Raw genomic sequence first — 12,505 nt, 5'->3', positions numbered from 1 at the left:
GGGACTATAAAGAAACAACTGTCTGAAAAAGGGCTCCTTTCCACTCCACAGTTTTTTCCCTAAACTTATCAACTGCTGCATTTAATTATCATTGCAGTATCCAACTACAGCACTAAATTCTTCATTCTCTTTGGAGTGGAAAAATAATGTGATAGTGTGCATTAACAATGATACACAGGGGGGCTTCTAACTGGATGTAAGGAAACAGTTTTTACTAGGAGGATAATTAGTAATTGGAGCAGGCTGCACAGAGTTGTGGAATGTCTGCTCCCAGCCATCTTCCAGCCATGACGGGAGAAAGCCCTGAGAAGCTGCTCTGAACTCAGTGTTGACTCTGCTTTGAGCAGCATGTTGGACTAGACAGCCTCCTTCCAACCTGTGCAATTCAATGGTCCTATAGTCTACTGTCCGATAAGACATATCAAGTTCCATGAAAGCACCACAGAGAACCCCAGAAGTTTTCAAAATTAGATTTTTTAAACAATAATATCCATCAGGAATTTTGTTTGGAGCAGCAGGTTGTGTTACTTACGCGCAGTGTCATTGAATCAATGGTATGACTGAAAACCTTCTAGCAAAAGCAAACTTTTGATAAATTCATGAAGTACATGAAATAGAAGTTAGAAAAAGACAAAAAAATCAAGTATCTACTTTATGGGCAACATTAAATGTGTTTCTTCATAACAGGTATTTCTGATTAACATTGCATCCCTTCTTCAAAGCAGGCAAATTGGTTAAAGCAGATGACAGACCAGGCAGCCCAAGGGAGCTGATGCAGACCCCCGCACAGAGAGCACTTTGCAGGTGCAACACGTCCTCACCTTGAGGTTGGGTTTGGAGAGGAGTTTCAGCAGCTCTCTGACCTCACTGCTCAGCGGTTTGCTCTGCAGCTCCTCCGCCAGCTGGGTGGGAGATGGAACCGACACAAAGACCGTTAGCAAAGCGCGGTTTTACCCAGTGCATCAGTGACAACCCAGAATCTATCTTGTTCAAGGTTATTGCTTTCCAGCGTGTTCAAACAGAAGCCAGCATGAAGAAAAACACCATCAATCACCGCGCTTCTTTTTCTGGCCCTCAGTGGACCAGATTTAAACCAGGCCTTTTGGCTCAGTTTAACACAAGTAATCATTTCTGGCAAGGGTGAAGCCAGATCACATTCTGATTTATAGCAACGGGGGCAAATCCCAGCACTTCATTTAAGTGAATGGTCCTTTGCGTGCAGACAAAGGACTGCTTGTAAAAATGACTGGATCAAACTTTGACACTGTCTATAAAAAACAGTTTCGAATGAGGTGGTGAAATCCACACTGCTTCCAAAAACCCACAGTAGCTGTGCTGTTTAGGAGTGGGATAAGAAAGCAAAGTGCCCCTACAGTACAAGCAATCTGAACCTTTTATTATGTTTACACATACACTGGAAGGAGCTTGTTAAATGTGAAGCGGGTTAATCGTAATATAGCTTATAACAGGTCATCAGCAATTCAAGCCTCTAAAATGCACAAACTACGTCCTACCAACAAGATCAGTAATTTAAGTTTGGTTATACTACAAAACTGCGGTTTGGTGAACAATAGAGCAGCAGTCTATCGTTCAAACCCATGGCTATTTGGCTCATGTCTTGAGTTTTTTTTATCATGACATTCTCAAGTAATTTGGACTCAAGAGGCATATTTTACTGCGGGATTTCAGACTCGAAATATTTTTCCAGAAGAAAGAGAAGCTAAAACATATTTCACAACACTGAACTTTAGTTTAAAATTCTGGAGCTACATGGCTCATAATCCAAAACGTGATTTCAGGTAATCACTTATTTTCTTTGCATTAAATCAGTATCATAAAAATGTCTCAAAGAAAGATTGGTTATTTGCAGCAAGTAATTTTACTTGTCTAGCCTAATTTTAAATTTGTACTTTCATTTTGTATACATTTTCAAGATAAATGAATAGAGGTATATTTTGCATAATTATACATAATAGACAATTCTAGAGGCAATTATAGACATCAGACACGGATTGAATACTTTTTTTGTTTTTTAACCTTCAAATCAATAGAGGGTCAACAGGACTGAAACAAAAATTCACCACCTACAGTCCCACAGCCTTTTAACTATAATTCATAGAAAAAAGGCCATCAAATACATCAATGCTAATCTTAGCAATATTTGTGTCTTAATAGCAAAAGATTAGAAAACTATCTCTGAGGAAAGGTCAGAATGAAATATTTTAGGCACATAAAGCCAAGTCTTGAGGTAATCTGACTGCAGCCTAGTCTGCATGTTCTATGGAAAAGCTCTGCAAAGCTGAAAACAACCTGTGATAGGAATGACAGCAGGTATATGACACAGATTCTCCCTTGGCTCTCTTTTCATTCTTTAGTTTGCATTCCTCATCACTACAGAATAAAACCCATGCATTTGTGTTTCATTGATGGAGACTAGTAACTACTCAGTAAGGATGATCGCTTCAGCATTTCTCTCAAATGAATTGTGCACAAGCATCTATTAACTACAGCAGAACTGGTGTTTACTTTCATGGTGCAAATATAACTTCAGGTACATAAGGCATATAACAATGAGAAGCAGAAAGAATATTTTGTTACTGCTTTAACAGACTTTTTAATCTCATAATTTATAAAATATTTGTCCAGATGAGAGAATTAAAAATTTGTTTTCACTCACATAGTTTACAAGCTTTTTTAAAAATATTTCCCCAGAAGTCTTAAAGGCACATGTAACACCCCATGACAGAAGAGGAGGAGGAAGATAAAGACTGATAGAGAAGAAGGAAGACAAAGCCATGTTTCCAGATTAACAAACAGATATCACCAGAGCTGCTCGCTGTGCTTCTAGCGGGTTTGGACTGGAATTTTGTTGGTTGTTGTTGAAGTCCCGAGATTTGTGACAACAACCAGCAGCGGGACAAGCTGCTGCTGGGAAATTCAGCCTATTAGTCACTGGGAGTGAGGGGAGAGGAGGCATGGCAGCTAGGAATATGAACGTGTTTAGAAAAGAAGCCTCATGACAATTGTTACCTCTAAAACTGCTTTAAAAAATAATACAAGAATAAAACCCCACTCATTAAACAATTTCATTAGCCACACTTCAAATTTGAGTTTTATTAATAAATCAAACAGGAAATATTCACTTGCTAATATATCCTTCTTTGTTTAACTATAGAACAGTTACTGTCATTAGGAAGACACAACATTAGTTTAAAGCCTATTGAAATAAAAGTGTGTTTTATATCACCAACGTGCTCTTAAATCCCCAAAGTTGACAACTACTTAGGCAATTGTGCCAAAAATTGAATAGCACTTGAATCCTGCAATTTGATGGGTTTTGGAGTTACAAAACCCACTGCACGTAAGTTAAAGTTTGGTGATAACTATTGAAACACCGAAAATCCTGCAGCGTGCCAGCCTGACATCAGCTGCCAAAGGACATCCTCATCCTATGGGACACTGCCCATAAAACCAGCTCTTCAGCTATACATAAGCAAAAACGCAAAACCAAGAAGAGGATCTTTAAAAAGAAGCTGTGCTTAAAAAGCAGGCAGGCAGATATCTAGAGACAATCACGTCCCAACATATGTGCGTTTTAAAAATACTGCCATATATACATAATAATACATTCATAGGGTTAAACTCCCCAATGTCTCTCAACTGAGAAGTGACAGAGTACTTTAATCTGGGGATTTGCAAAACCATACATTTTAAATGGGGCTGAACAAAGAATGAGATTGCTCAGCATTTCTGAAAACATCAAGAACTGAGTTTTGCATCCAAAAATAAGAAATTATTCTTATTAAGAATTTTAGCCCAGAGCTCCATAACACAAATGTTAACAGGGACTATTAATATGTCACCAAGAACTTAATGAAGAGAATTTCAACCAGCTTTCTAATTTTCAAAATTACTATCAACATTATTCAAAGCTACTTGAAGGTTAAAAAAATATTACTAATATATGCCTGATGTCAAAGCTAATGTATTATTATATTTGGTATGTTACAGGATATAGCTCTCCTCATACTGAAACATGATTAAATTACATTATATCCTGTTTTCAATAGACTTAAAATACGTTTAATTTAGTTTTTTGTTAAAACGCTACCATTCTCAATTCACGACACATAACCATTTGTAAAATTTAAAAATCAAAAGCTATTAATTATATAAAAAGATAGTTACGATTTTAAAACATCTATAAAGTATATGAAGTTTCAAACATGCTCTATTTGAAACAGATTGTAATACACATTGCCTTTGCAAAAAACAACCTGAGATCATCAACTGCAACAAAGATTTCACCTAAACCACAGTTTATTAACCATTTCTCTATCCTGGCCTACCTCAGGTTCAGTCATAGTTTATACAGGTGTGTGCACAATTCATCTGAATCCTAGAATTAACCAAATAGCAAGAAATGGCAGGTCGGATTTTTTTTCTTTAAAATAAAAATTATAGTAACAGGAAATTAACTACTCCATCAATGCTGACCACTTTTACAATTTATTTTTTGGTTATGAAGGTAATTTGGAAAGCTCCAATATCAATAAATCACTACTGTACTTTTTCTTAAATAGGTTTGTTTTTACTTTTTTTAAACAAGCCTCCTTCCTGGGCATTTCATATGCTTCATTTCTGTAGTACTATCTGTCATTTTTCATGTTCTGTCAGCAGTGCTGCTATCTCATTTGTCTTTATTTTTCCAAAGCATTCCTCTTGTCTGTGACTTTCTCAAAACACTAATAGTTGACAGCTTTTCCCCTCCCAGTAGAGTTCCAACCTGTAATTTCTATTACGTAGTTACTAAAGCAGAACAAGAGGCTATCTAGATGCAATGTTTTTATAACAGGCAAGTGAATAAAAATCAAAGCAATATCAGCAACAAGCCTGGTGATGACAGCACCTTTGGAAACATTCGCAGCTTCTTATGATTTCAGCTCAGAGGATTACATTCATATGTTTGCACTATGAGGAGTTCTGCTTGCAGACAGTTTTTTGGGAAACTTGGTACCAGTGATCTCAGCAGGGGACACTTACATCATCTGCCAAGGCTGCTGCACCGTGGAGTATGGGCACGGGGTTCTGTTTTTCATAATAATGCAGTTTTTCATGAATCTGGAAGACAATGGCACAAAATGATAAGTTTCTGTAGCAGCACGAGACACTGTACAAAACGACCTTGTTTAACTAACTGATCTGTTGAGTGTCTGTAACTAAAGAAACATCCTTATAGCAACGTACAGGCAGCAATCACATTAATGTAATTCATCATCATCCTCTGTTGAAGTGCTAAGAATATGAAATCAGATGGAAAAAATGCTCAGTATGTAGACCAACCCACAGGAAAACTAAACATTTGTGATTTTTCTCTCCTGGCTTTCTCTGTCCATATTTTAACATATTGCTTTAAGTATCAATTACATTTTATATTGCTGCTGAAAACACAAAGCATAAAGTGTTTATCCCCAAGATGGATATAAAAAACCCTGTAAATTATGATTTATGAAGTGAAATAATAGCCTGCCACCCACGTCTTGACAGACAGCTTGGTGGAGCGGCTGCCGTCATTAAAATAATTCAGAAACAAGGGCAAAATAGTGCTAATATGAATTCTAACACATCTGAAAGAAAAAGGCAGCCCTTCAGCAAGTTAAAGTCATTTAGGAGCATTTAAAGTTTTTAATGGGGAGTTATGAACATTAAAAATGCAGTGTGCTTTGGTTCTTTCAAAAGGGGAAAGGATACACCATCATTTAAATATCCAGCCTCTTTCCTCCTCCGCAAGTCATGCTTTTCAAAATTGAGATTTTCTCCAGTGTGAAAGCTTTAAAGAGCCAAAATATTTCAGAGCTTCTAACAAGTTTCTTAGGAGTTATTTCAGAACGACATCAGGTCCTGTATTAAATATTCAATTTTATTTACATTTCTTTCCTGAAGATACACAGATGTACAAATATTAATTAAAATTTTTAACAAGAAGACAATAGTCTGAACTGATGCAAACACACCCCACATTCTTAGATTTCTGCTGTAGCTGAGCTGCTCCCAAGGAGGCATGGGCTCCAGATGGTTGGAGGAGTTGCAGAAGGAGCTAAATCAGGGACTTGTGTGCTTGGCAAGGAGGGGAAGACGAGGTCTGGCACAGGCCATGGGGTGCAGAGCTCGGCTGGGAGCCCCTTTTGTCTTTGGGGAATCCCAATGATACCCCACCCCTGCCTAGCGTGCTGCTGGGGGGCCACAGGACAGCTTTAAAGAGCAATGAAGGCAGTGGTCTTTGCACACAGACAGTGTTTGGAGCTGACGCTGACTGGATTATTTCTGACTTTCCCTCCGGCCTTCGCCCCTCTGCCACATTTGCTTTTCTCTGCCCGCCCCCCCAGCAGCACCCCCTGCCCACGACTCCCCTCACCTCCCCCGTGGACCTGTCTTCTGAATTTAAACTGAACTCCTCACAACTACGCCCATCACAAGATAATGCCATGTCTAGGACACTTTTCCTGTCTTCTGCTGTGCTTCATAACCCTTCCTCTGTACGCATGTTTTTACTCATTTAGACAACAGGTTCCTTGAAGTAACAGCCAGACGATACTCTACTAATGCAACGTGCCAGAGCAAGATCTAGGTCTTGGGTGACTCCTTCACCATTTCTGTAATCTTAACAAGATTATTTCTGTACTTCATTGGTTAAAGGATAACAAAGTTCTGAAACATCAAGGCCAAGCCTGAAGACATCACAGTTGCTAAGTTGTAAAACTATTTGTTCTGTACAGCAAGCATTTGTACCTCATCTGGAAACTAAATGCTAAGTGCTATTAACTCCAGAACACAAGTCTGAATTTTACATAACTTATGTAGACACTGTTTACTCAGCAAAGTAAGACTAATCCATGTTGGATGTCACAAAAAGTATAAGTGACTGGACAATTTCATATTTCTAGCTCACAAAGCACAGAAACTAAACAATACAAGGAGCTGCAGCTCCCTGAATTTAGCAGAAATTTGTGATGTACTTAGACTGCGAACTTGTATAACTAAAAGGCATAATAAATCAAAAAGTCTCAAATCCACCATTTTTTTGATTGCTTCGTCCAACATCTTGATTTTATCCAGGCTGAGCTTCCGTCAGCTCTGAGGCTAAAAGCACATGCCTGTGCTACCCTATGCCTCTCAAAGAAAACAGAAGTGCCTCGGCTGATGAAGCTGGTTTCATCCTGGGAAACCTGCAGGTTTCTTTACTGGTAATCATAATAATAATAATGTAAATTCATGCAACAAATATGGTTTTAAGACAAGGTACTGTTTAATTTTAACCATTTATTCGCTCTGCCTATAACGAGCAAATGGTTGAAAACAAATTTTTCTCCTCCTAACAGTGGACACTGGAATCCAGTTAAGCATTGAAGGAAAATTATTAAGATTTTATTTTATTATGGAGGAGCTGTAGAGAGTAACCACCTAACCAAATCTAATCAGAAGCTAATCAAGTAAGCAGGAAAATTTAACTCTTACTAGACAGCTGTAGATATTACCTTTTGCTACATCATGTTGGAAGTTCTATTAATTCACTGTACCTACACGATGACTGACTCTCAGGATAAATATTACATGTTCTATGGTAACAGACATTGCGGCCACAGCATACTTCCATTCAAAATGCAATTATGGTGTTTTCTTCCAAAAATATCTGATTTTATTTAATAGTTAGTATTTTGCCTTGTTAGCTGCATCTTTTTAATCAGATCTTTATATGACAATATCTATCTTCCGTCTCTTTGTAACTTAAAGGATTTACCTAAGAAAAGTAAAAGAGCACTGGTGTGTGCACAAAGCTGCAATCAATGCAACACACAAGGATTACCCTTCATATCAGTATAAAATTATCATATGCCTCATAAAAATGGTCCTTCCTCCTGCTCTCCTACATAACCACCTACCTCTAACTCCTGGGAAACTAATGTATTCTTGATGTATGCAGTGCTTATATATAACAGCTTCCTGAATGCAGTAAGACAGGAGATTTGGTGCAATTCAACCGACAAAGCAAAAATTTCAGTAAGGCAAAAATGCATTTTCAGGCAACTTCTTCCCTCCATGTGTTTAAAAACGCCTTCCAAGATGTTTTGGTCTGTAATTTTCCCCATGGATCACAATAATGCTGATTGGCCTCTAGACCCCACAGTGTATTTTTGGCCTTTTTTGAAGACAGGCACAACACTTGCCCTTCCCCACTCTCTGGGGACCTGTTGTCAAAAATGAAATTAAACTGTAACAGAAATTAAAACCATTGTGAAACACTTTGAGATAAGTATGAAAATGGATTCAAAATAGTAGAAAATAGAACATTTACCTATTCAAGTTAAAGCATTTCATATTTGCAGCCATTTGTTTGAGCTTCATTCTAGACAATTTTATCTAATACAAAAGGCAAATTTATCTTATATTCCATGGCTATACTGATGTCCAGTAACCTTAATACTATTGCTTTCTCTCTAGTAGAAATGTGTGGAATGTATGGAGAATATACGACTGTATCATGCTTAAAAAATAGAAAATATGGGACATCTGTTTTAAGTTCTTCTGCCATTTAAGCATAAAGTTTGAACCCTGAAAATCTCTTCACAATCTCTTCACAGATGAGACCAAGTCTCTTAAAGCAAGAGTTATGTATTGTAAATAAAACATATAAAGCTGTTCTGCTGAACAGATGACTAAGTTGCTGGGGATTTGGTTTTTGATTTTACCTATTCTTTTCACTGCAGGGTACTTTGGGAAGACTTATGAGGTTCTGTGAAAACTAACAATCTACTGTGAAGATATGCCCCAGGAGGGAAAAATAATCATTTGCAAATTTATACAATTTTTGGCACATTGGTAAGCAAGGGAAATTGTTTCTGGAATTTCCCAGAGAGATTGAATTAAGTTTTCTATAAAGTATAGCAAAGATATGTTTTCTGCAGTGTCCCCAGCCCAGACTATTCCAAAACCCACAGAGAACAAAAATCTTAAGCAAAGAATTCTACAAAATAAGCTTAATTTCTCCTTTCAGATTTCTTAATTTTCAAGTACAGTTCCAATATTATATGGCTGAAAACAACAGGGGAGAGGGTGTGTATACAGAGTAATATCAGTTTCCAAATACAGGAACATCCCTTAATACAGGAATAATTTTATTAGTATGTTGCGGACTCTGGTACAGAGTTGTGTGTAGGACTTTTCTGAAAGGCTCTGCGGAACAATACTACACACCTATGAACTACACACCTGGCTTCAGAAAGGGTAGCTTGTATTGGTATTACAGTCCAAGATTTATTAGCAATCTCTTAGAAAGTTCTTCACCTACAAAGTTTCTGGAAAATTTAGAACAGAGCTCCACAATGGACTACTTCCCTCATAACATAATGCCACCCAAGAAAAGCAATATCTCAGATGCGTTACCTCCTTTTTCTGAACTTGAAGAAATATACTCTTTAACTGCTTGATGTACCTACAGCTTCATGCACAGGAACAGAATATTTTGAAGGAGAGACTGAAAGTGTGAGCAAATTGGAAGTAGAGTTCCCTGTACCTGCTTTGAAAAAAGTTTCCCATGAATGCAAACTTCCAAAACAGAGACAGAAGCCTACTTATGGGAAATAATCTGAGATGTAAACAAAATAGTAAGACTTTAATCTATCAGTTTTCACAATCTTCTTCGTTCCTATCCCTGCTATATAATTACATCAGCTTGGTCTTTCTGTCCTCGCTTCCTCTCCTCTTTTCCACCTCAAAAATAGTTTTTCAGCTTCCTTTCTTCTGTTTTCTTTGTTGTACTCTCTAAACAGAGATTATTGACAACACATTTAAGTTGCCTGGAGCTACCTTGCTGCCCATATGCTTATATTGACATGGATACTCCACTCTGAGGGTACATACGCAATGACCATACACCTCTCAACTGTTTGAGTAAGCATTACACATAAATTTTACACACAGAATAGGTTAAAAGAATGTTTACCTCCCTTCCTCCAGATTATTTTACTTGTTGCATGGATTGATCAATCTAAAGTTTAGAAAGAACTAGCAAAGAAAAGTAAACCCGACAATAAGACTGTGAAGCTTTAGAGCCCACAGGTTTTGTTTGAAAAGCATATGCAAAAATCATTGCTGGTGGAGAGAACAAGAGGCAGTAAAATGCAGAAAGGACTCATATCAAAACAAAGCTTCTAGTAATAAGAGCAGGGGAGAAATAAGGTGCCTGAAAGTTCACATGCGACACAGTATTTTTGACAGAACAATTGGCACAGATAAAGAATAAGTGTATATAAGAATATATATGCAAACACTTATAACGCCCAAACTACTGTATCAACATCAGTCAGTCATACTAGCACATAAAACAGAAGAAACATCACACACATTTGTGAAAATATTCTGCCAACCACACAAGGGTGTCACCAACTGCATCAACGCCTTTGGATAAGAGCTATTTTATGGCAATGACACGATCCTGGCAGTACGCACTGAAGGGGATCCAGGGAGAAGTTTGTACTGACCATCATTCTAAGGCAGATGGTAATTCTCAGAGGGCGTCACCTTTCGAGAAACATCAGTGGCTTATATCCTTTTATGAGTTACAGAAACATTTCGTTACTTGACTACAATTTCACTGGATGAGGTATCTCTCAGTATGGAGATAAGGTATCTGCAAAATTTGGCTAATTATGTGCATGCATGAAAACATGCAACACCATCCTTTTTTAATGCAACATAACAGTCGGCACCGAGGGCCCAATCACCGCACCATGTGCGTTTCTGAGGTTTCACTCTGGACTAGTCTCGTCTCATCTGCTGAATACCCATTAGCAGCTGGTCTCCTTGTTCTGTTTCAGCAGAAAGGAATCCACCTCATGCTGATGCAAACCAAAGCAGCACAAGTCGAGTAGATGGAAAACTGCTCTAAAAAACGCACTCCTGATCTGAATTAGAATGCCAATATAAACACACATACAAAACACCAAGACATGTCTGGAAGACAGGCTTCAAGTACATTATTGTAGAAAGTCCATAACAACAGGCAGAACATTTCCCCTAACTGCTCTCTTCATTGTATTTTTCATCATATATCGACAACAAGTGTCTGAAATCAAAGCCCTGACAAGAGTCATGCAGCTTCTGTATTTACTGGCTTAGTCACTTGCACAGATGCATAATGAAAGACTCTCTTATATGGAGAAGCTGTTAATTGTCCACCAAATTTTCAGGTTCACGCACCATTTGCAAAAAAGTCTTTTACTGCACTAGTGGCATCACAAACCAGGGAGATGCTACTACAAAGAGGACCATGTTCACAGTAAGAAGCCACAACAGATTAAGAGAATGGGAAAAGAAAGTAACAGAGAAACTGGTGAGTCAGTAAGTGCTAATTTTGGCTTCATCTGCAATTTGTGTCCTGCATCTGCAATATCTTGAGCAAGAGAAATCATTCCAAGGCACTCATGACTGCAAAGAACACATTTATGAATAGTCCCAACACTTAGACAGAGAGATTTCAAGATGAGAATTAGGGTTTTCTTTTGATCACTAATAGTGATCACTACCTGAACTCTGGGATTTAGACAGTGAGCTCACTGTCTAAACTGACCAACAACTTTCAGTCAAGGGAAAACAAAGTACATGGAAGCAAAAAAAGAAATGATGGGCTACAATGAAACAAACGAAAATAACCATAAAAACATTCACAAACTATAATTGCGTACCATCATCTATGCTGAAAGAGTATGCATATTTCACTTGATGTAGAATTATAATTAAAAGATTGTTTAATTCCCTCCCTTTCTCCTCCCAGAAGCCTACTGTACGAGATGAAAGAAACCAGAAACATTAGCTGGGTTTTTTTCTTTATTTTCATCATTTAGTGGGTGTCTGTAAGCCTATTCACACAGCACAGAAAGCTGACTGAATGCAAAGCTCCTTATTTGTTCCCAGACCTTCCTATAGAATTTATCACTGCAGCTTGGGCACACTAATGAACTTAACTATATGAACAACTCTGCAGTAATACGGCATGATGGACACGAGGCGTAGGAAAACTGAGCAGCAAATCAAATGCCAACTCATTTCAAATACCCAATGCAACATCTTTAAAACTGGCTTTCTCGGAACATGTGCAACCTTTAAATCACATTATATTCAAGCCAATTGACTTGAATTGCAGTTAGAGGCACAGAATATTGCTAAGAATTTAGCATTATGTATTTTAGAAAAGAGAAACAATAAAAATGCATAAATCGTAGCTAACTACACAAAGTTTGCAAAGAGAATTTCATTCCCTAAAGCAAGCTTAAATTGTCTCAAATATAAATTAAGTGATTGCACAGTGCAGAAAGGCTTTTGAGAGAATGTTACGAATATCAAAGCAAGGCTCTATAGACATATTAATAGAAACAGATATTCAGATACCTCGATTCTGGCCCAATTTTCCACAGCAAATGTTTCATCACAACACATGAGCAATTCTCTT

General features: G+C 37.7%; 1 protein-coding gene across 13 annotated transcripts in view; it reads right to left on the bottom strand.

Annotated features, from left to right (window-relative positions):
- MPP7 (MAGUK p55 scaffold protein 7) overlaps window positions 1-12,505 on the bottom strand; it is a 149,649-nt gene that overhangs the window by 60,202 nt on the left and 76,942 nt on the right. For 12 of the 13 annotated variants that reach the window (XM_065050661.1, XM_065050662.1, XM_065050660.1 and 9 more), the window contains 2 exons: window positions 5,044-5,121; window positions 822-902 (listed from right to left, as the gene is read on the bottom strand). The exons of the other annotated variant lie outside the window; for it this stretch is intronic. In XM_065050661.1, the coding sequence (XP_064906733.1) occupies window positions 822-902; window positions 5,044-5,121 (159 nt within the window). The remainder of the gene's footprint in view (window positions 1-821; window positions 903-5,043; window positions 5,122-12,505) is intronic. 13 annotated transcript variants of the gene reach the window in all.

This window comes from Columba livia, chromosome 2 (genome assembly GCF_036013475.1).
Source record: "Columba livia isolate bColLiv1 breed racing homer chromosome 2, bColLiv1.pat.W.v2, whole genome shotgun sequence".
Lineage (NCBI taxonomy): Eukaryota > Metazoa > Chordata > Aves > Columbiformes > Columbidae > Columba > Columba livia.
Note: the sequence above shows the minus strand (reverse complement) of the source record. Positions and strands in the feature narration are given on the sequence as shown.